Raw genomic sequence first — 24225 nt, forward strand, 5'->3', positions numbered from 1 at the left:
TTTCATTTAAACTTAATTCAACCTTTATTATTCTTCGTTTTTTCACCACTTTGGTATGAATTCAACTTCCTCTTCTACCTCAACTAGTCCCAATTCCAACGAATCGTTCTCAACATCATCTTCTCAAACTCGATCCTCTTCCTCGGACTGACCCTCTTCTGTATTTAATGAATAAACACGGTTCCTGCATAATGAAGACTTGGCAATATGACCCATTTGATGACATGCATAACATTTCCAGTTCATAGCTGGACACAAATTGTTTATGTGTACTCGTAGACGCCTGTTACACTTTTTCTTTGTTTTTGAAAATGAACTATTTTCTTTTGACGAAACTTTCGAATTGTATGTTGGCGGAGTTTTAAAGTTCTTTGTACTTTTCTTGTCAAACATACTTATCTTATTTGCTGCATAACTTTCTGTACCCATGACTTTCAATTGTCCATCAGCCAACTCTGAGCTTAGAGCCATGTCAAAAGCTTTTTGAAATGTTAACTCCTCCTCCAATAATAATTTTTGCTTTACATTGTCGAGTCTCATTCCAACCACTATTCTATCCCTCAAGCAATCTTCCAGAAATGCTCCAAATTCACAATACTTTGCTAGATTCTTTAATCTGGCCACATAAGCTTTTATATCTTCATTCTGTTCTTAAGTTGCAATATAAAACTTATAACGTTCCGATATCACGAGTTTTTTTGGTGTAAAATGATTTAATAAAGCATTTTTTAATTCAACATACGTCTTAGATGTAGGTGAATTGGGTGACAACAAATCTTTTAACACAATGTACGTTTCACCACCAACCAATGTTAATAACAATGGTTACTTTTTTTTCTGCTTTTACATCATTACATACGAATAGTTGTTCTAAACGCTCTATATAAGTTACCATATCACCTTCTTTTGGATTAAATCTCTCAATTTGCCCAATCATTGGCATTTTTCTTTCTTCTTTTTTTATTAGACAAGCACGTAGGTCTTCCCTTCTCATCGCCAAATTGTTAGATATTGAATTACTTCATTCAATTAGACACAAACACTGTTTAATAAGTTATTTTATTTAGTAAGTTGGACGGTTATTACACACACCATTTTTGTATGACGCTTCTGACTCTTCTGAGTGACTTCACATTCACAACACATAGTTGGTGTCATTGTATTGTTAATCAAAATAACTTTCTTGAAGGTGGTTTGTGATTTCAGTGCATGGTTAACTGGTGCACAACTGAGACAAATCGGTACTATCTGTACTTTTAGAGGGTTGGCATCATCTAAAATGTGCAAAAAAAAAAATTAGTTAAACAAAAATTTATCTTACATCTTGTACATATAAATGTTTGATTGTAATTAGAAGTAAATGTCCTCAATGTACCTATTTTCTATCTATCAGAATGATAATTTTAAAAGGGAACACAATTTATGAACACATTGCAATATATTATTATTGTTTATAAACTGTACAACTACAATTCAAGCTGAGGATGCGTGATGTACCTTTGACATCATGGGAACTGATAAATAAAGTAGCATTACAGATCATGTAATTTTGTCTGTGATTATGAAGCCAAGCGAATTGTAAAGAAGTCACACAGTTTAATGCCGAAAATCAAAAAGTTAAAAAAATATTCATTTTGCTTCATTTTTGTATTATGACAGTGTTTAATAAAGGCGTTTATGATTATTATTATAAAATTATTATAAACGGTTTATTGAAAAATTCCTGAAACATGTGTAAAGATTTAAATTTTGTTTAGATATTTTTTCAAATAGAGCTTATACAGTTTAATAATAAATATCAAATAAAATTAATGATTTAAATGAATAAATAAAAAATTAATAATATTTTTAATTTATAATAAAATTAAGTTAAATATTAAGTTTACCTTGGGCAGCTCCTAAACAATTGATGAAGATATCAAAAATTATTTGCTGAACTTCTGGTATTCTGATTTTTTGTTCATCCAAATTTGGCCCAATGGTGTAAAGTTTACTCTTCAGATATGCCTAAAGGAAGAAGTTCGGCGGAGTCAAATCTGGTAATAATATAGGCCACTCAATTGGCTCTCTTCTCCTACAAAAGATGAATCCATCGATTGAGAAATATAGTGTGGTGGCGCGTCATCTTGTTGGAGAAATCACTGCCGCTGGAATTGAATTTATTTATTTAGATAGGATGCAAACAGGATTAATCCCAAAGTAGCATACATGAAAAATAACAAAAGTAAACTCTAAAAAGAAAGCTTATATAAACTATAAACGTATAAGGAGATATAATAAAACATATACCACTTTATTAAGATCTGTCTGAAAATAACTTACTTGGAGACATTAGGTTTGTTCCAACAAGCCGTCGAACTCGTCCGTTAGTCGTCAAATGCAATCGCACATGTCAAGTAATGTCATCACATTTCAGCGGATTTCATAGCATTATTTAACTGTGCGATTGCATTTGACGAGTCCACGACGAGTTAAACCGCTGGTTGGAACAAACCTTTTATTAAGGAGGCAGTGTATAATAACTTGCGAGTTCTACGACAAAGTATAAAAAATAATGTAACAAAAGTCGCAAATATCGCACATAACTGTCAGACATTCCGCCGCATGTAGCCGAACACACACATCCGGTAAATAAATGTTTGTTAATTCAATCAAAAACTGTTGCTGTAATCAAAGATTTGTAAGAGACCAATTGATAGATAATTGATCACTTTACACGAAAATACTGCCCGTTTGGCAAAATTAGCAGTGGAGTTGAAAATATTTTTAAAAAAGGGCTTTTTATTGCAGATAATGTTTAATTTTAAAGAAACTTTGACCCGCTATATCTCGTAAAGGAGGCATTTGCGACCCCATGTATATTCAAACTTTTCAATATACAATTTTTGATGTATTACCTGCCCTAGAAGTCTGTCAGCGGTTTTTTGAATCACCCTGTATAGAAATTTATATTCACAACAATTTTATTAGGTCTATTTATAACATTGTAAAGTTAATTGTTTTTGAGATTTTTGTTCCCTTTATTTTAGTCGAATTTGCATGATTTACCTATTACTAAAAGTATAAGCCATTGGCATTACTTTTTTTTTATTGTGCATTATGGATACTAGGAACCTTTATGAGTATGATTTTTATTGTTCTCTGAATCTGTGATAATGATCTTACCCACTTTTATGTAAAAGTGTTTTTACATCGTTTCGTTTTTTGAATGACGCTTTGAATATAGTGGAAGCGTCTAAATCAAAGAATTTGCGGGATGTTGTGCTATTTCCACCAGATTCAGGTGATCAAGGAATTCAAAGCGACGAGAAAGAAATTGACGATGAAAATTTCAAGATGCTGATGAAGTAGAATTACATGAAAGTGATATCAGTGAGGAAGAATCCGCTGAAAGAGAATCGTATACAAAATACAATTACAGTGGACAAAAAATGAAATTGTAGCTATCCCTACAAATGCAGTTGAACCGGAAAAGGTAGGAATTGAGACCGCTGGAAAATCAGAATATGAAAGACAGAAGAGCATATCTTTACGCAACAAGACATAAAAACACAATTTCGAGATCTTTGACAAAAGATTTCTCCGTTTCTTGGATTGCTGTTGATCAGTGGCTATCACAATTTTCCCAAAGAAAATGATTATTGGGCAACAACGAAAAACATGAACTTGGAACTTTTACAAACACTTGAGCATCAATGAAACAATGGTTCCTTATCAAAAACATCATTCTGCGAAGATTTTCATAAAAAACAAACCGATTCAGTTTGGTTTCAAAATATGGATGCTGCGTAGACCGATGGTTATGCATATAACATGGACATATATTGTGGGATATTACTTGGACAAAGTAAAGAACCATTGGGAACACGAGTCGTTAAAAAAAAATTTGTTTGTTGTTGAAAAACCTGCTCAACATGTAAATTACAGTTTAGTAGCAAAGTTGAAGTTCTTTGCAAACTTCACCACAATTTTTTTATAGACCGGTTGCGAAGATATTGATATTTAAAATGAGGGGCCTTAACTTTTGACATGTATAGTGGCAAATGTAAAGTCTAAGAAGTAAGATATTTTTAATTTAGTCAGATTGGCTGTGGAAAAAAGCTATTAAAAAGATGAGCCTTCACAGAAATACTAAGAAAATGCTTATTGGCATTTTTGGTGACGTCACATCGAAATTTTTAAATGCATTTTCGTTAAATTTTACACTTTACCGCCCCTTTCTTATTGTAACGACTTATTTAAATAGTTTCCCGTGGATTAAAAAAATTTGTCGATTTTGAAAAATTGAAGAATAGACATGTCGCTTAAAAATCGATGATTTTCTTTTTACCGACGTAAAAATGACTAAAAAACACGTTAAAAATAAAAAGAAAGTGCGGAAAAGTGAAGAACTTACCGAAAAATGAGTTTGAAATTTCGACGTGACGTCACAAATTGTGACGTCACGAACCATGCTTACGACGTATTTTTCACAACACAATGGTTAAAATTGGGCCAATAAATAATTTGTTCCACATCCACGTGCACAACACGAATAATGTAAGTAAAAATAAATCATTTTCTCAAATTTAATGAAAGAATTAACAACTTTTTAGTCTTATAACGCATATTTTCGGATGAAACACCTTTGGTTCTCGACGTATAACAACTAAAACGTGCTAAAACGCGTTTATTAACCATCTGCCTGCTCGTGTGTTTATCCTCCCCCTACTCCGAACCCGACCCGACATTTCGGGATTTCGCAGTTGTTTAAATGTTAATTAACCTAACTCAAAATCTAATTTCTACACAAAATTCGGAAATAAATCAATAATTTAAGTAGATCCGAATGTAACGCTTTTTTTTCAACAAGACCATACCAATATTTGACCCACACTCTTCTCCATATCTAATCCGACATTTGGGAAATTCTCACTAATTTAAACGTAAATTAATCTAATTCAAAATCAAATTTCTACACAAAGTTCGGAAATAAATCAGTAATTTAGGTAGATCCGAATGTAACGCTATTTTTTCAACAAGACCATACCAATATTTGACCCACACCCTTCTCCATGTCGTACCATGTTCTCCATGTCTGACTAATTTAAACGTAAATTAATCTAATTCAAAATCTAATTTCTACACAAAATTCGGAAATAAATCAGTATATTAGGTGGATCCGAATGTAACGTTTATTTTCAACAAGACTATACCAATATTTGACCCACACCCTTCTCCATACCTAATCCTCACGAGCAGGTATATCACTCGAAAATACGATAATACTAACAAGTTGTTAATTCTATCATTAAATTTGAGAAAATGATTTATTTTTACTTACATTATATAATAATACAAGTTGCTATTCATTATAAATTTGTCTTTATAAAAATTCTTACCCTCTTTTTTGTATTTATTCGATGACAACTGATGCAATATTCAGACATTTCTACAACGTTGTTTTTGAAAAAACTATTAACACCACAAAAGAACATTCTTCGAGGCCAACTCACCTTGGAATAGAATTGAATGGAATGGAATGGAAAGCAGAATGGCGACAATGGCAGAGCTCAACGAAAAAGCTCATGCGTTACTGAAACGACATCTAGTGGCAAACATAGTTTGGTTTTCCAGTAATAGATGGCACGGTTTAAATTATTATAATTTTTAGATACAATTTATTTTATTAGTACTCTATTTGTTAAAAGCAGCATTTAATTAAACAGATAATTTTATTTTAAGTATGATATAGTTAAGGGGGCGTTTAAATGGTCATTTTTATATGTGCCCGTAGAGGTTAGTTTTTACCCAAGTTACAACTTCATAGCATATTATTATGGAAAAGTGAATATATAGAATTGAAGTACACACATTTTTCTACACATTGAAGTATTCCGCGTTATAAAATTGCTGTATTTGTAACATAAAAAAATCTTAAACTTTGTCATAAATAGCACTTGATGTAAAGCGACTTTTACGGGAAATTAAACACTAAATTGAGACGCCAACGCTTCAAGGATACTCCTAGAATGTAGGAAGAAATTACGTGTAACTAGACGTAAAATTGAATTGTTATTACTTCAAAATTTGGGTAAAATAGAAAATGTGCGATTTCGTCAAAATATTGGGAATTCGTAAAGAAATCTGTATAAATCAGTAAAACAAAGCTTTGTCATCCGCCTCATAGATGACGCTAATTATTAAAATTTCTTTTTTTAATGCAGTTTATTAAGTTGTTTTCGGGTATTATGCATATATTAATTGTATGGATGTTTAAAAAACAATATTAATCCAAAATAAAAAACGAAACATAGTAACATAAATGTGTACTATAACAGTGTTATAGAATATAGAAAATAGAATATGAAAAATTAAATAACATTAAGCAAAAGGTGTTAATTAAACGTTTTTTCTGAATATTCGGTCCGTACTGTTATGTGGGTGTTGGTCAAACCAAATAAAAGACGAGTGCGGGAAGTTAGCCCGCCATTTTTTGATTTTTAAATTTTTCATTGGTGTTCTAGATTGTTCTAGAGTTGTTCTACATTGTTCCAAAGCGGCAAGTAGAGAAAATAAAAACTCGGCGAGAAAAACCGAGAAAAAAAAACGGGTTTTTTGACTAGCCCCCCATTATTGGAAATATCAGATTTTCTTAGTTATTCTGGGTTGTTCTAGTTATTGTTCTAGAAAATCAAAATTATGGGATACATCATTACGAAGTTATAACTAAAAATAGGTTTGGCTGCCAAAATATCTAGCTGGTTGCTGTGACCATAGTTTTTCTATTTTCAATTCCATATTACAAATATATACTTATTATACTTAAAGCAATCTGGAGCAGCTATTATTTTCACTAGAAGAACTCTATAAAGAACACTTTACTCTTTGAAAATTAAAGTTTTTGGAAGTTTTAGTCAGTAATTCTTGCGTCAGTGATTTTAAATTACACAATAAGAATTAAAACACATAGAACAATCTAAAATTACTCAAACTTTGCTGTTTCAAATTTGTCTAGATGTGTCCCACCCACATAGAGATATATTTATATATACTATACATATATTTATTACGTATACCGTATTTTCTCGAATCTTATCCGCACTCGAATCTAATCCGCACCTCGATTTTAAAAATGCAATGATGGTAAAAAAAGTTGGTTTTCCAATGTAATCCACATCCGATTGTAATCCGCATTTGATTTTAGAGCATACAAAATTTGTAAAAAGGGTGCGGATTAGATTCGAGAAAATACGGTATATATATATACCCTGCTCAAAAAAATTAGAGGAACACTTTTCGAAATCTGTAACTTTTTAAATAATAGTTCTAGACAAATGAAATTTGGTTTACTATATTATTTACTATATTGATTAAAAATTGTAAATTCTTGTAGTTGTCTCTGATGATGGCTTTTGCCGAAACTAGTTAGACAACAAAAATATAAATAAACCAGTAAAAGTACAACAAAATTCGATAAATTTTTTCTATCGCATAAAAGAAAACAATAAAAACCAAGTTTTAATGAAAGAATGTTATTCTTTTTATATGGGCACACATTAATCTTATTATACATTGTATATCTAAGAAACTGACGATTATTTAAAATCTCTCGAACATAATGCATAGAATCGAACGCAACAACAATTGGTCGAACATTTTCAGACGATGTTCCAATTCTCTTTACCTCTATATTATTTAAGTTAAGATTAGTTAATTCTCGAAGAATTGTTTGTACTTTAGCTTTATCAGAAATATTATTCATAATTTGTGATTCGTGTACGTTATGAAGAATTAATTGATACGGTTTTCGCTTCTTGCACCAAATGTAAATCCCACAGAAGAACAATATCAAAAGAACGAACAATATCATGTTTAGAGTAGAAATAGTCTTAACTTCAGCCAGATATCAACAGATGATATCAACAAATATCATCAAACTTCACTTGGAAATGTATTTTTGTAATTGTTTACTGCTTTAATTCTTAGACCCCGCTTCGATTTTATTTTGAAGAGATTGAAAAATAAAAGGAAAACTGTTGTTTATGACATGAATGTTAACCGCGGACTGAGACCACTGAGACTTTACGATAACGGAGTCCAATACAAGATAATTTAATATGCTCCACGTCTGTCTACAAAATCCAGATACTTATACTATATACAGAGTGATTAAAAAGTAGATGGCAAAAGAAAATTTCGCGCAGAACATTTATATGAACAAAAACTGTTTCCGAATAACTTTTATTTGCGAGATAATCAACATCGCATTACAGACTTATTTTAAAAGGTTTCTTAACTTCAAACGCTTTTATCAGCTTTTTTAGTCGTCAAAGTACAAATATACGACTTGATTTTTGGAAAGTTGATCATGTGCTATAATAAAAAATAACCTCAAAAAAGTTTTTTTTTTGTAACAATACATATCTCTATAATTTGCGCTGATGAGAATTTTTTTTTTGTTGTTTTTGATGGTTTGTTTGATTTTTTTTTGTCTTGGTACAAGTTAAAATCAGTGGTAGTGTTGCTACCTTTTCTGTTCTTGTACTATTTGAGCTATTGTAATTTGAATACTTTTTTATTTATTTTAGTTGTAAGGATTATTTTATTTTGCCTTGTTTATTATATTTATTTATTTTTTTTGTTTGTTTCTCGTCAAATAATTTTGTATCTTGTTTTTGTTCTCATTATTTCTGGCTCAATAAACAGTTTATTATTATAAATCCCAAAAATGTTCAATTTGGAAATAAATGTTACAGTTCGAATTCCTTACATTTCTTTATCGATTCCAACAAGTTTTTCATTACCTTGGTGTATCTTCTTTAATATTTTTGTACAAGTTTTAAAATTTAATTTATACGGAGACTTTATTGATGTAATGTATAGAATCGTTACAACCTTATTACAACCTTCGACGTGATCATCAATATTTGAATGCATATGGAAGAAAATTAAGTTTCAATTATCTAAACATTATATCATATTACATTTTTTTTTAATTTACTACAATTTTAAATGATATAATTGAATTTATTTCATATAAATTAAAAAAGAAATTAATTTTTCAAGATTGAATCACATCGAAAATTTTACAAATTTACATTATCCGAAGTCCATACAGAATTTGCTTTCATAAAATTCACAGATTTAAGAGGAGCAAAACGAAAATTCTTTTTCATAAAACAAGTGATTGGTTCTGAAAAGAACCGATCTTGTTGGGGAGGTTTGGTTGATTGTTCATGCAAATTAGGCTCTTTCGCCGCGAATGCGCCTAGCAAGCTGAATGTCTTTCGGCATGATAGTTACTCGTTTTGCATGAATTGCACACAAGTTCGTATCTTCGAAAAGTCCGACCAAGTAAGCTTCGCTCGCCTCTTGCAAAGCCATAACGGCGCTGCTTTGGAATCGCAAGTCGGTCTTGAAATCTTGGGCAATTTCTCTAACCAAACGTTGGAAGGGCAACTTTCTAATTAGAAGTTCAGTACTTTTCTGGTAACGACGAATTTCTCGAAGAGCTACGGTTCCAGGTCTGTAACGATGCGGTTTCTTGACACCACCAGTAGCGGGGGCGCTTTTCCTTGCCGCTTTAGTCGCGAGTTGTTTACGTGGCGCTTTACCTCCGGTAGATTTTCGAGCAGTTTGTTTCGTACGAGCCATTTTACGATATTATTAACGAGATACAACGATAAACAGTGAGGATTAATCGAACAGTACGAGGTGTCAAAGTAAACTGAGAAATCGCTCGGTTGAAGGCTACTTTAAAGCCGTGTACGTGACTTGCATCGGATTGGTCGAGCCGTAAAATCGGTAGGCGTGTCCATTGCGCCACTATATAAGCGCGCCAAAAGTCCCAAAAACGGTAGTCCACTGTCTCTGCTCTTAGTTCGTCGTTATACATACATAGCAAGAAAATCAAAATTATCTAAGAAAAATGACTGGCCGTGGAAAGGGAGGAAAAGGTCTTGGGAAAGGAGGCGCCAAACGTCATCGCAAAGTACTCCGTGACAACATCCAGGGCATCACCAAACCAGCCATCAGACGTCTTGCCCGTCGCGGCGGTGTAAAGCGTATTTCAGGATTAATTTACGAAGAAACTCGAGGAGTTTTAAAGGTTTTCCTGGAGAACGTTATTCGCGACGCTGTCACATACACTGAACACGCAAAAAGGAAAACCGTCACTGCTATGGACGTCGTTTACGCCCTTAAGCGTCAAGGTCGCACTCTCTACGGCTTTGGGGGTTAAGAAATTTAAATTATGTACCTATTTTAATTTTGACGACGACTGTTTTATATACAACACGACCACCCGGTTCTTTTCAGAACCACTATATTTATGAAAGTTAAGGAATATTTTCGCATACAATCCTGACAATTATGTACATATGTAGAGTGTGTTAATTATCGTACACGTCATCATTGTAAGATGCAACTAATGCAACCAATATCACAGTATTGATATTGCAATACGCGATTTGCATATTACAATACAAATACGATAATTAATTAACACACTGTATGTATATTAGACCCATTAGCGCTTGCGCATAATTCATTTCCAATTGTGCAGCCTGTCTGTTAGTATCTGTTATGGTTATATTCACTATCAAAGCGTAGATTTGAATTATTCTCTATTCTTCTACATGTTTCGTGTTTTTACATCAACAAATTTTTAAGAACTTTTATTTTATATGTATGTTTTATAATAAGTTTTATAGACAAATTAAAATCACTTTAAATTTTTAAATTCACTTTAAATTTTTAAATTCACTTTAAATTTTATAGAAAAATCACTTTAAAGTTTCGATGTGACGTCATCAACCATATTGTACATTTTCGCAGCACCACCGGTAATATCAGTACTATCCTTTTCTATTTTCATAGCCCATATACCGACATAACATTAATCCGATAAAATTTATGAAAGAATTAATAATTTGTTTTTGTTACAACGCATATGTTCGGGTGAAATACCCTTGTTTCTTAGGTTTTCGACGCACAACTTCTAGAATGTCGTTGTTTACCCCATCTACCTGAAAATGTCGGGTTCGAGGGTCCGTCGAAAAAAAAACTTTACATTCAGATCCAAACGAGTAAGCAGGTAGATGGTAAATAAAGACGTTTTAGTTATTACACGTCGACAACCAAAGGAACAAGGGTATTTCACCCGAAAATATGCGTTATAGTATCAACAAGTTTCATTTTTACTTATTGGTGTTGTGTGTGGATGTGGAAAAAACAATTAATAGGACTAGTGTTAACTGTGGTGCTGTGAAAATACATATGTATGTACATAGTTAGCGTTGTTACGTCTCATCGAAACTTTAAAAATCGAAAGTCATCTTTCGGTAAGTTTATCACTTTTCGTTGATTTTTAAGCGACACGACGATACTTGAAAAAAATTTGATTCTTGTAAGTAAAATAAACACTTTTTTTTGTTGTATCAATTCTTTTCTTTTGTTTTAATTATCGAATTAGCACCTGTTTCTTTCGTTAGGTACTGCTTGGCGGAAACACGCCATGTTTAAAATGTACATACATATACAATGATATATACATGATATATACTTGAAAGAATATATCATGTATAAAAAAGAAAATAATATACATAAATAACATTCAAAAACTTGATCCATTTACACAACCGCAGAGACATCGATAGTTCGTTATTCGACTATATTTTTTGTGGCCCTGAGAAGGGCCGTTTTGTTAATATGATGGTGTGGCCAAGTTGTAATTAAATTAAGCTTTTTTCTCGGTCTTCTTAGGTAACAAAACAGCTTGAATGTTCGGAAGTACACCTCCTTGAGCAATCGTCACTCCTGATAGTAATTTATTCAATTCTTCGTCGTTACGTATAGCCAGTTGTAAATGTCTAGGGATGATTCGGGTCTTTTTGTTGTCTCTCGCAGCGTTACCGGCTAACTCGAGAACTTCGGCTGCCAAATACTCCATTACGGCCGCTAAATATACGGGAGCTCCAGCTCCTACACGTTCCGCGTAATTGCCCTTCCTCAACAATCGATGAATACGACCAACAGGAAATTGTAATCCTGCGCGACTGGATCTGGACTTTGCTTTCCCTTTAACTTTTCCACCTTTTCCTCGGCCCGACATGGCTTAATTGTCTTGGTAGCGTGCCGAAAAACTTCAAAAAAATGCTTCAATGTAAACGATATCGTTGTTATGATAACGTTTCAATACATGACGAAATTTAAGGTTCTTGAAATATTTATACGCATCTGATCCGACTCCCCGACCAATAGCGGCCGTCAACCAAGCGGTAGCAACGGGAGGCGTGGCCTACTGATACGACGCTACTACTTTTTAGACGGCAACGCGGCCTTTTTTTTAACATTGCAGCGTGAATTGTGTGTTAACGCCACGCGAGTATTGTTTACGATATCAAAATCTTGTCATCGATAAGTATTTTTATAAACTAATCAACAATGCCACCGAAAACTAGTGGAAAAGCAGCTAAAAAGGCGGGTAAAGCGCAGAAAAACATTTCTAAAACCGACAAAAAGAAGAAGCGCAAGAGGAAGGAAAGCTACGCTATTTACATTTACAAGGTATTGAAGCAAGTTCATCCAGACACTGGCATTTCGAGTAAAGCTATGAGCATCATGAACAGCTTTGTGAATGATATTTTCGAGCGAATTGCCGCGGAAGCGTCTCGTTTGGCTCATTACAACAAAAGGTCAACGATCACCAGTCGAGAAATCCAGACTGCCGTCAGACTTCTGTTACCTGGAGAATTGGCAAAGCACGCTGTAAGCGAAGGCACCAAGGCTGTTACCAAGTACACAAGTTCCAAATAAATGGCAATATAAACATCCCTACCAAACAACGACCGGTTCTTTTCAGAACCAAAAATTATTATCTGAATAAAGTATCGCAATTTACAATATTTTTAAGTTAATAGTATTTTTAGTTAATTAAACTAAAACTAGAACTAATAGTAGCACTATCACTAGAACTAACACTAGGTCTAGAACTAGAAACTTTCGGGTTAAGCCGTGCTCTTTTGAAAAAATGTTTGACGTGTTGCAACCTTCTTCAGAAACAAGCTGGAAGTGTTTCGCTTCGAACTTGTTTCTGAAGAATTGTTTTTCTTAAATTAAATTTAGGAAAAAAAAATTAAGTGGATGATCATTCTACTACGTCCATAGATATGCTAAACCCAAAAATTCCAAAATGTCAAACTAATAACTTGGCAAAAATTCACCCACGCTTCTTCTTTTTACAATGTCTGGTGGTGATAAAGAGGAATTTGAATCAACACGAAAAATTATACTAATTAATAAATATGTATAAGTAAATGGGTGACAGCTATAGCTAAAGGACGTAAGGATTGTTCCAGATTCCGTGACTGTAACAAACAAAATTAATACAAAATTACCCTAAATAAAAAAACTAGTCTCTTGCAGAAAGAAACAAAAATAAAAAAATAAACACGCAACAAGTTAAATATGTGCATATGTTTAAAATTTCTGCGAATTTTTCCAGAAATCTTCAACCATTCTTCGTAAAAGTTACCATTAGAAAATGACCTGGAGTTAAAACATCGTAATTAGTAGATCCTACTAGTCAGAAACGAAATAAAATTAAGAACGGCTTGTACTTGAATTAAAATCTTTGTAAACCCTCTTTAAAATGAGTTTTTACTGATCGAATAACTTCTGACTGAAGAATAACGTTAAAAAAGTGCGGATAAGTGAAAAACTTACGAAAAATTTAATTAAAAGCTTCAATGTGACGTCACACACACAACACCAATCAATCCGATGAGTAAAACTAAAATTCTACAATATTCTCAAAATTGATGAAAGAATTAACAACTTGTCGATGTTACAACGCATATTTTCGGGTGAAATACCCTTGTTTCTTTGGTGTTCGACGTACAACGACTAAAACGTCTTTGTTTACCATTTACCTGCCTACCCCTACCTCATTCTAAGAAAAATCTTACAGAGTCTTAGAGTAAAGTGAATTAATGATTTGTAAATTTGCGTTCTTTTATACTATTTATTTATCAACTATGGTTGGTAAGAAGTTTTGATCGAACCTTCCCATTGTTCTTAGCTTTATTTGTTCTTACTTCTAATAAAAGTTAACCTAACTTTTATTCTAAAAGATACATTTAATTTCAAAAACCTTCACTCTGGTATATTTATGCTGTCAAAGTAACATGTTAGCTGATTTTCCTTACTGACCGAATATTAAAAAAAAACATTTAATTAACACCCATTGTTTAATGTTATTTAATTTTTTATATTCTACTTCTATTTTCTATAACACTAATTAAATCTATCCGCTTAAAAGTTTATTAAAAAATAAAGTTTATTTATGTTACTATGTTTCGCTTTTTATTTTGGATTAATATTGTTTTTTAAACATCCATACAATTAATACAGTCGTAATATTCGAAAATCACTTAGTAAACTGTATTAAAAAAAAATTTAATAATTAACGCCATCTATGAGGCGGATGGAAGCTTTGTTTTACTATTTATACAGATTTCTTTACGAATTCCTAATGTTCGAGATAATAAAAATTTAATTTTACGTCTAGTTACACGTAATCTTTTCCTACATTCTACGAGTATTCTTGACGCGTTGGCGTCTCAATTTAGTGTTTAATTTCTCGTAAAAGTCGCTTTAAATCAAGTGCTATTTTATGACAAACTTTATTATTTTTTTATTTTTACAAATACAGCAATTACTACGCTAAATACTTCAATGTGTAGAAAAATGTGTGTACTTTAATTCTATGTATTCACTTTTCCATAATAATTTGCCATGAAACTTGGGTAAAAACTAACCTCTACCGGTACAAATCTAAAATTCTTGATAAATTGAGTCATGCCATCTGTGAATAAGATACCCAACTATACTTGTTACCAGTTACCAGAAATTTTAGTTTTAGTGACGCATCCCTTTATTGATGTTCTATTGTTATTCTTATTTATTGTAATTTAATGATTTAATCGTGTCAGCGGTGTTAATGCGGTTAATGCTGTTTTGTTTCCGAACGAAGATAATGTCATTTGGAAGAAGCTTTTCTGACAAAAAAAGTGTTACCTGCTTTTTCACTATAAACTTTACAAAAATGTCTCAATGGAGTCTTTCTTGTAATCTTTACATTGAATATTATCTATCAACATACAGAAAATTGAAGATTTATTACAATTCGGTATTCCAAAGGTGATGTGGAAGATGGTAATGGTGTCATGGTATGGATAAAGTAAGAACCTAAAATACCTGATTAAAATCCAAACGCAAAAAAATTAACAAATAGATTTTGTTGTCTCATTGGCCACAATATTACAATTAATTTATTATATGTATATTTTTATGGTATTGTTAAATGTATATAATTCTTTTCTATATTTTAGGTGCAAATGAAACATGTTGAAGGATATATGCTAGAGATTAGTATCATTTCTTGGTTGGTTAATTGGGAACTAACACCCTCAAGGAATTAATTCTTTAATGATAATTAAAGAATACAAACTATGGAGTCACTTCAATTTTTGAAGACAGGTAATATTTGTTATAGTTCAACAGGTAATAATTATTTTGTGAAAAACTTTGTTCCTAAATTATCTTGTATTAATCTTGTTTTGTGGAAAATGTAGAAATAATAATAAGTAATTTTTTATATTAATAATTTAAATCAAAAGAAAAATATTTTTTATTTAAATTGGTAAACCATACAATTAAATACTAAGACAAACAAAAGTAATATTATACAGGTATTTCACATAAAAACCGACACAGAGCAGGGATATGTAGAAGATAATAAATTAAGATGATTTATGCAACTTACCTCTATACTAAGTTGTACCCTTAAGGAGTTATAAGCTTTCAAAGCTGGGTCTTAAATTTTTAAAACATTCAATATCTTAGTAATATATTAAGCTAGAAAAACCAAATTTGGTACTTATATGTTATGAGTGTACCAAGGGTATTAATTAGTAGCAAGTTGAGATCAATTGAGGCATTTCAAAGGATTGATTAAGGGTGATGGTCCTTTAAATTTTCACAGATTTTTTAACATTTTCCTATTTCCTCATTTCATGTGGAATTTAATTCTAACACTTTTTTCACTCTTATTATTTTTTAAAAAACTTTGTCATAAAAAACTGCATAAATATCTTAACTTAAAACCGTCGTTAAAGCCAAATGTTAAAGCCCGTTTTTAGAATTTTCTTTAGTTCTATTATGTAATCATTAGTATTTAATGGGAGATTTATTAATTTATTAAAAAGAATTTTTATCACCCAACGTGATTGTGAAGTTTTGTTGTTTAATTTTATCTTTCAAACGCTTTATCTGTATATTATCCAACAGTTTTGTAAAATGAATTTATCTTCTTTATGTATTGTGGGGTGAACAATAATTGGGCTTCCATTTTTATAGCTATGTCTGTGGGTCTTATATTGAATTTTGAAAATGGAAAATGAAACTTCTTACTTGCTTTTTTTATAATTTATTTTAACGGTACCAGTTTCGGGAAAAACTCAGTTTCCCATCATCAGCTGAAGCTATATACAGGCGGCCCTGAAACTCAACGTCAAGCGGGCACCGGGTGAGAGGCCAACCCATACCTGTTTTGGTAAAAATAAGAAAAAAATTCCATGTCTCTTAGTTAAGTGGTAATAGACATATTTTTGAAAACGTTAAAAATCGGTCCTGTACATCATATCTTTAGGTACTACGGTCAGAAATGTTCGCAATTTAATAGTGATTTTTTTTAATAATGTATTCCTTATGAACCATGCTACTGTAGAAGTCACAAATCAAACAACAAAAATCGTTAGTTTTGCAAAAAAATATGTTAATTTGATTGAGTTAAGGTTGAAAGAATTTATGTCTATCAAGTTTGACACACAATTTCTAAAAACAGGAGTAGTATAACACCCTTGGCAAGTAATTTTAAAAGATGGCCTGTTTAGTCAAGTTTCCAAAAACACTTGCCATTTTTCTTGTCATAAAAAATATTATTGCCTGTTTTTCTGCAAAAAACACGTTATTTAAAAAATTCATACTTATGTATGTTATTTGTATTTACGTTTTATTTTTTCTTAACTTTGTTAGAAGATGTGCCAGTCAATACCTACGAACTACAAAATGTGGTTTCAACAAGATGGTTGCTCTTATGTCTTGCAAAAAGACTATTTCAAATAAGGTTAACCTAAAGACAAAATTAAACAAACAAGTTTATTTATTATTAATTTTATAGCATTATTTTCTTAAAACGAAGGCAAATGCTCAAATTATTTGCCGTCGGCACTAATACAAGCTCTGCATCGTCACAGAAAAGATCTTTTTAGTAGTTGTGCAAATCTCTTTGCATTTATTTCTTCTGCTGCTGTATAAATATTGTGGAGCAGTTTGGCAAAATTTTCAATCGGTTTTTAATACACTGTTTCTTTTATGCAATCCTAATAAGAAAATCAAGGGGATTTACACTCAGAGAATGAGGCGGCCACGTAATCGAACCACGACGCCCAATCCAGTATTCTGTATGCAATCCCGTACAGGACAAGCATAATGAGCTGGGCAACCATCTTGTTGAAACCACATTTCTCTTTAGATATTGAGTGGCACATCTTCTAACAAAGTTGTTAAATCATTTTGGAGGAAATACAAATAACATACGAAAGTAAGAATTTTTTAAATAACGCGTTTTTGGCAGAAAAACAGGCAATAATATTTTTTAGGAAAAGAAAAATGGTAAGTGTTATACCATTTTGGAATCTTGACTAAACAGGCCATCTTTTAAAATAACTTGCCAAGGGTGTTGTACTAGTCCTTTGTTTAGAAATCGTGTGTCAAACTTAATAGACATAAATTCTTTCAACCTTAACTCAATCAAACTGATACTTTTTCTTGCAAAACTAACGACTTTTGTTGTTCGATTTTTGACTGCTATAGTAGCATGGTTCATGAGGAATACATTATTAAAAAAATCACTATTAAATTGCGAACATTTCTGACCATAGTACCTAAAGATATGATGTACGGGAACGATTTTTAACATTTACAAAAATGTGTCTATTACCACTTAACTAAGAAACATAGCATTTTTTTCTTATTTTTACCAGAACAAGTATGGGTTGGCCTCTCACCCGGTGCCCGCTTGACGTTGAGTTTCGGGACACCTGTCCTGTATATATAAAAATGGTTAGTGATAATTAAATAAATGTAAAACGTGAACTTATTGTCAATAAAACTATTTTGGAAACTTTTTTGTTGTTAAGTAAAATCAATCATTAAAAAATTCTTTAAAACGACGAATAGTTAGACAAAGTTATTCGCAAAACTCGTGATATTATAAACACCTGTAAAGAAACACTGATTGAACACACACCATCATTAAAAACCAGAAATAACAAATATTTTAACAGTTCCCTTTTCATCAATATGAATCCGACGATTCCAAAGCTTTATTCTTTACCCAAACTACATAAGAAAGAAATGCCGATTCGACCTATATATAAACTAGCTAGTTTCACGTTAAACATATTTAAAGAAACAAATTTCAAACCAAATTATACAGTATCAAACTCATTTCAATTTATTGAACGAATAAAAAATATAGACTTTAGAAACAAAGTTATAGTCTCCTTCGACGTAACTAACTTATTTTCTAACACTCCAATAGATATCACACTGAAACTAACTAATGAGCTTTTTTCATCAAATTTTAAAAATAACACAGACATAATTAAACATTTAAACATCATTCTAAAACATGTCATCACTCAGAATTACTGCTCTTTTAACGGAGAATTCTGTAATATTGTAGAAGGTTTACCAATGGAAATGCCTCTTTCAGGAATACTTGCCGACATGTACCTTGATCACATCGAAAATGACAAAATAATTAACAGCTCAAACCCTTATAACATTTATATTTAACCATTGGATAAGATACGTTGATGGTGTTTTTTTGGTTTGGGGGAAATAGAGATACGTTAAATGATTTTTTAGATTACTTAAACAACTTACATCTAAAATTAAACTTTACTATTGAAATAGAAGAAAATAAGACATTAAATTTTCTAGATCTAACCGTGAAATGCTTAGAAGATGGCAAATTAGAATTTGATATTTTTAGAAAACCATCAATGCTACCAACAACCATTCCTTATGACTCTGTCCACCCTCCCAACCAAAAACTAGCCAATTTCAGGTTTCTGATAAACAGGCTCTTAAAATATCCTTTGTCAGAAGATAACAAAATCAAGGAATATAATTACATACATGATCTAGCGGCTCAGAATGGATTCCCTAATAAAATAATAAATAATCTTTTTAGAAAAGTACATATTCAAACAGATCCACTATATCTTAAACCTGAAAAAACAAAAAACATATACAAGCCTATCACTTTTAACAATATCACTTTTAAAGTTCAATCTTCTCAATGTATAACATTTTATTGGCATTCTCCAACAACAACAATTTACTTCGAATCTTTTCTAACTGTCATAATAAAAACAACGATAAACTGAAGGAAAGTGGTGTCTACTCTATTACATGTTCTGAGTGTGAATGTATTTATGTTAGACAAACAGGAAGAAAGCTTGAAAAGCGAATTCATGAACATAAAACTAAAGAAAACTGAAATGTTTACAAACATGTAGCAGAAACAAAACATAAAATAGATGATGAAAATGTGAATCTCATACATAAATGCGAAAAAGGCTTTATGCTTGATTTATTGGAATCATTGGAAATTCACAAACATAAAGTTAAAAACAAACATAAGTTACTTAATGAATAAATTCAATTGCAACATAAACCTCTTTACATGTATTTAAAAGACATAACATCATAATACCAGCTCAACAAAACAAGTTCTTCCTCTTTCAAATATTTCAATACCTCTTTTCCTTCCGAAATACAACCAGTCGTTTCTTCATAATGATCAAGTATAGAACTAATAACATCTATAACAAACTTTTTAACGTGTTCGTGACTCGTTTATATGTATGTAGAAATGTCATTTACATTTTAAGATATATTTAGAGATATATTAGGTTCGTTCCAACCGTACTTTTGACTGCCAATTGACAGTCTCCAGCCTGCGCAGTTGAAAAGTTTTTTAAAAAATTATACAGATTGGTCAGAAATTTTCCCCGAATTTCCCTATCTCGAAAAGTCGAAAACTTCATTTTTTTAAATGGCAACCCTAATTTGAGGGTTGCTTTTCAAGTATTATGTAAGCTATGGGTCGTCCCTGTGCATACTTTGGGAATATTTGGCCGGACTCGAGTGTAATTTCGAAAAATTATTTTTATTGTGAAGGGTTGTATCTGCCCAAATTTTCGAAATGACTCAAATAATTGAAAAATGGTGCACTCTAGACATAGAAACATAAAAATTGTTAAAATAACGAAGTTGGGGTCCATTTCCGGTATAACCGCAAGTTGGAGAAATCTGAAAATATTTTAGCTGCAACGAGCACTTCGGGTAAACCCGTATGCAAATTTTCACAAAAATAGTGCCAGTAGTTTGCCATATAGATATAAGACTCAGCTCGTCGTGACAGACCCTGTACATTTGAATTTGGATTATTCTCTACTCTTTTACATGTTTCTGGTGTTTTGTTTAACAAATTTTTAAGAACTTTTATTTCATATGTTTGTTTTATGATAAGTTTCATAGACAAATTAATCAAAAAAGTGTAAAAACATGCATATTTTTATTTCATTTTTCTAGTAAGGGTTATTACGTTCTTTTACATTTCTAATTAATGCTACTTTAGTTCATTATTGTTAAAAAAATGAGTAAATGGATTTCGTTTGAAATGGTAAATTGTGGTTGCAGCGCTAACTATCGGCAGGGTTGGATATAAAACGTACATAGAAATTTCAAACCGTTCCAACAGCGTTGACGAAATGTACGCGTACACGAACGTGTCCATAGACGAACATGCGCAGAAAAAAGTCCTGTACTAGTCGTGAACGCGTACACGACGAGTCAAATTTGTGCGGTTGGAACGAACCTATTGAGAGATTAATTTTTCTTTAACAACAAAAAAGTTTCCAAAATAGTTTTATTGATAGTAAGTTCAGGTTTTATATTTATTTGATTATCACTAACCATTTTTATATATATATAGCTTCAGCTGATGATGGGAAACTGAGCTTTTCCCGAAACTGGTACCGTTAAAATAAATTATAAAAAAAGCAAGTAAGAAGTTTCATTTTCCATTTTCAAAATTTGTAAAGTTGCAACATGGATTTTCAAACTAAACTTATATTGAATGGTAAATTTTGTTTATGGCTAGAGTTTAGGATGTTAGTCTCTATAAAATTGAACTGAACATCGCTCATATTTGTAAGACGGGGAATTTCGGTTCGCCTTGACGTTGGATTGGTAGTGCGGGAGGTTGTGTCGTAGTTCGTCGGGAGGGGGGAAGAAAGGGACAGTCGGGGTTTGAAACCGAACGTGTGTGTTACGAAGAGAGGTTAAGAGAAAGACTATTCAGAGATTGTCGTAGTTTATTCGATTATTATCGTATATATACTTTTTCATGAGGATAAATTAAATAGAGTTCTCAGTCTTGTGTGTGGTATTTATTTCTTACACATCAGAAGTGGGATTTTCCAAAAAAAACGTGCTGTAGGGCGAAAACTGTGGGCAAGTTTATCAACAAACACGAGTGACCGGTGAAAAGTCGGTGTAAAAACATATCGTGAGTCGTTATGAGTGAAGACAAAGGTATGAATAAACAACGCACGACGGCGGGAGTTGGCGGTTTTGCGTTCGAATTATCGGATGGTGGACGTGAGCGTTCAACGAGCGAGGGAGCCATGGTTGGAATGATGGCGACAATGAGGGAGATGTTACGCGAAATGACGGCTTAGCGCAAACCGTCTTCACAATTCCAAATAATGCCGGATCTGACGAAAACGGTAGATACATTCGATGGTGATCGAGATCTATCGCGAGCGGTAGACTGGCTGACGAGCGTAAAAACCAGTGCGGTGCTTTACAAGTGGCCGGAATCCGTGAAAATCGAGACTGCTCGATCGCATTTGCTCGATAAAATGAGTCACGTCGACGCATTGTCGAGGGCACCAAACGACGAAAGTGTAGATGTGGAAGAATCGTACTTGGAGAGAGGAGAAATTATGGAAATCATGACAGAAGAAGATTATGTAACCACCATCCAGTATGCTGACTCAGACCTGAAGAAGAAAATAGCGGTGTTGAAGAGAACTGTTGATGCAATCATGCGGGATTATTTATTGGAATGAGAAAATATGTGAGAAAGCATATACGAGCGTGTCCAGAATGTCTACTAAACAAGTTACCGACAGGGTCGCAAGCGTGAAAACTACATCCCGTTCCTGCTCCACAGAAACCATTCGACCGAATTCACATAGACCATTTGGGACCGTTTATAAATAGTTGGAGAGGTAACATGTATCTGTTAGTAGTCATAGGCGTTTTGACGAAATTTGTAAAGTTATACCCTGTACGAGACACCAAAATCAGAACAACGGTAAGATCACTGGAAAGATTAATTCAAGAGTATGGAAATCCAAGAAGAATCGTATGCGATAGAGGGACATCGTTCACATCCGCGGAATTTCGGAGGTTTGCTGAAAATCGAGCGATAGCTGTTACGTACAATTCCACTAGTCATCCAGCAGGAAATGGACAGGTAGAGAGAGTTAACAGAACTCTGATACCGGTGATAAGAAGCTTGCAAGAAAACGTAAGTTGGGATAGGAGTTTAGTGGAAGTAGAACGAAATTTAAATTTAGCCATAAAAAAACTACTGGACGAGCACCATACGAAGTGTTATATGGTTACTTACCACGTTTTCAAGCAGACTCAGTTATGGCAAGGATAGCACCGACAGAGCAGTGGACTCCAGCATAAGATGTACAGGTAGAAGTTAGACGACGAATAAAAGAAGAACAACAAAAGCAAAAGAGCCTGGCAGATAAGAAAAGATATTGGGAGTAACATATGAGGTAGGAGACGTTGTATCCATGAGACGACAGCTGGCAGGTGGATATGGGGACTAAACTTCAGCCTAAATTTCGTGGGCCTTCAACTATAACCCAGATACTATCCTCAGACACATATCGTGTGGCAAGTATTAATGAAGAAGATAGGAGAAGATTTGCAACAACAGCGCATGTATCTCAATTAAAGGGGTGTCAGAATCACAACGAAAAAGATAATGTCGATGAAGACGAAACAAACGATTGTGTCGTGGTTCAATGGGGGGGAAAAAGAAAGGGACAGTCGGGGTTTGAAACCGAACTATCGGGACTATTCAGAGATTGTCGTAGTTTATTCGATTATTATTATTTAAAGATGATTCAAAAAACCGCTGACAGACTTCTAGGACAGGTAATACATCAAAAGTTAAGATGAAAAGTCTTAATATACATGGGTCAAAAATGCCTCCTTCACGAGATATAGCGGGTCAAAGTTTCTTTAAAATTAAACATTATCTGCAATAAAAAGCCCTTTTTCAAAAATATTTTCAACGCCACTGCTAATTTTGTGAAACGGCAGTATTTTGGTGTAAAGTGATCAATTATCTATGAATAAATAGAAATATGAATGTAGGTACTCGTTTTTACAAGTAACATTATTTTTAGTAAGATTACAATTAATAATTTCGTCAAATAGTACGCATATTCGCGTCTATATATCTTTTCGTTATCACTTTCATGTGACGTCAGGGATTGCACCTGTTACATATGGTAACACTAGATATTGAATAGGTGTGCCTACCGCAATAGAAAAAGAATGATTAGTTATTTTCAAATTTAATTCTTTATTGTATTTTCAATATTATTACAAAATATAAAATTGTTAATATTTTTGGAATTGATGCGCACGTCTGTCGCATTTATAATAATTTTCAATAATTTTCAATAATTTTCAATAATTTTCAATAATTTTCAATAATTTTCTCTATTAATTGCACGTTTTGCATTCATTGTAAGAGTTCCGCATTGAGCTTGTATTGTTGATTTTGTTAATAGAATTTAGCTTTTTAGTTCGACAATTTTCCTTTTTTGTACGAACAACAGGTTAGAATTAAATACGTGGCGCCTTTTATTCTTATAACCTACCCTATTCCGTTTTTAGTTATTTCGTTAGTTTTCATATTTTAGTTATTTAGTTGTGGAATTATTAATATCATGTATTTCTGTTACTTTACAGTGTCCTCAAATTGCTGCCGGAACCGATAAAATA

The 24225-nt window shown here is 32.5% G+C and overlaps 5 protein-coding genes across 5 annotated transcripts in view; 3 read left to right on the forward strand and 2 right to left on the reverse strand.

The window, feature by feature from the left end:
• Positions 1-9076: 9076 nt before the first annotated feature.
• On the reverse strand, positions 9077-9669 carry LOC139431925 (histone H3). The gene has a single exon (XM_071200200.1). The coding sequence runs from the start codon at positions 9634-9636 to the stop codon at positions 9226-9228; it is 411 nt and encodes a 136-aa protein (XP_071056301.1). The 5' UTR covers positions 9637-9669; the 3' UTR covers positions 9077-9225.
• Positions 9670-9860: 191 nt separating this feature from the next.
• On the forward strand, positions 9861-10661 carry LOC111413897 (histone H4). Its single transcript, XM_023045034.2, has one exon. The coding sequence runs from the start codon at positions 9911-9913 to the stop codon at positions 10220-10222; it is 312 nt and encodes a 103-aa protein (XP_022900802.1). The 5' UTR covers positions 9861-9910; the 3' UTR covers positions 10223-10661.
• Positions 10662-11569: 908 nt separating this feature from the next.
• LOC139431955 (histone H2A) lies at positions 11570-12155 on the reverse strand. Its single transcript, XM_071200263.1, has one exon. It carries the CDS (start codon positions 12092-12094, stop codon positions 11720-11722), a length of 375 nt encoding a protein of 124 aa, XP_071056364.1. The 5' UTR covers positions 12095-12155; the 3' UTR covers positions 11570-11719.
• Positions 12156-12353: 198 nt separating this feature from the next.
• On the forward strand, positions 12354-14335 carry LOC139432161 (histone H2B). Its single transcript, XM_071200533.1, has one exon. It carries the CDS (start codon positions 12427-12429, stop codon positions 12796-12798), a length of 372 nt encoding a protein of 123 aa, XP_071056634.1. The 5' UTR covers positions 12354-12426; the 3' UTR covers positions 12799-14335.
• A 2046-nt stretch (positions 14336-16381) lies between these two features.
• Positions 16382-24225, forward strand: part of LOC111417718 (putative nuclease HARBI1) — a 351867-nt gene continuing 344023 nt past the window's right edge. The window contains exon 1 of the mRNA XM_071199842.1: positions 16382-17718. Within this exon, the coding sequence (XP_071055943.1) occupies positions 17716-17718 (3 nt within the window). The 5' untranslated portion in view covers positions 16382-17715. The remainder of the gene's footprint in view (positions 17719-24225) is intronic.

Source organism: Onthophagus taurus, chromosome 11, assembly GCF_036711975.1.
Source record: "Onthophagus taurus isolate NC chromosome 11, IU_Otau_3.0, whole genome shotgun sequence".
Taxonomy (NCBI): domain Eukaryota; kingdom Metazoa; phylum Arthropoda; class Insecta; order Coleoptera; family Scarabaeidae; genus Onthophagus; species Onthophagus taurus.

Bases quoted from the DNA above. Each gene is read 5' to 3' on its own strand.
- LOC139432161 (XM_071200533.1), top strand. From the start codon at position 12,427: ATGCCACCGAAAACTAGTGGAAAAGCAGCTAAAAAGGCGGGTAAAGCG.
- LOC111413897 (XM_023045034.2), top strand. From the start codon at position 9,911: ATGACTGGCCGTGGAAAGGGAGGAAAAGGTCTTGGGAAAGGAGGCGCC.
- LOC139431925 (XM_071200200.1), bottom strand. From the start codon at position 9,636: ATGGCTCGTACGAAACAAACTGCTCGAAAATCTACCGGAGGTAAAGCG.
- LOC139431955 (XM_071200263.1), bottom strand. From the start codon at position 12,094: ATGTCGGGCCGAGGAAAAGGTGGAAAAGTTAAAGGGAAAGCAAAGTCC.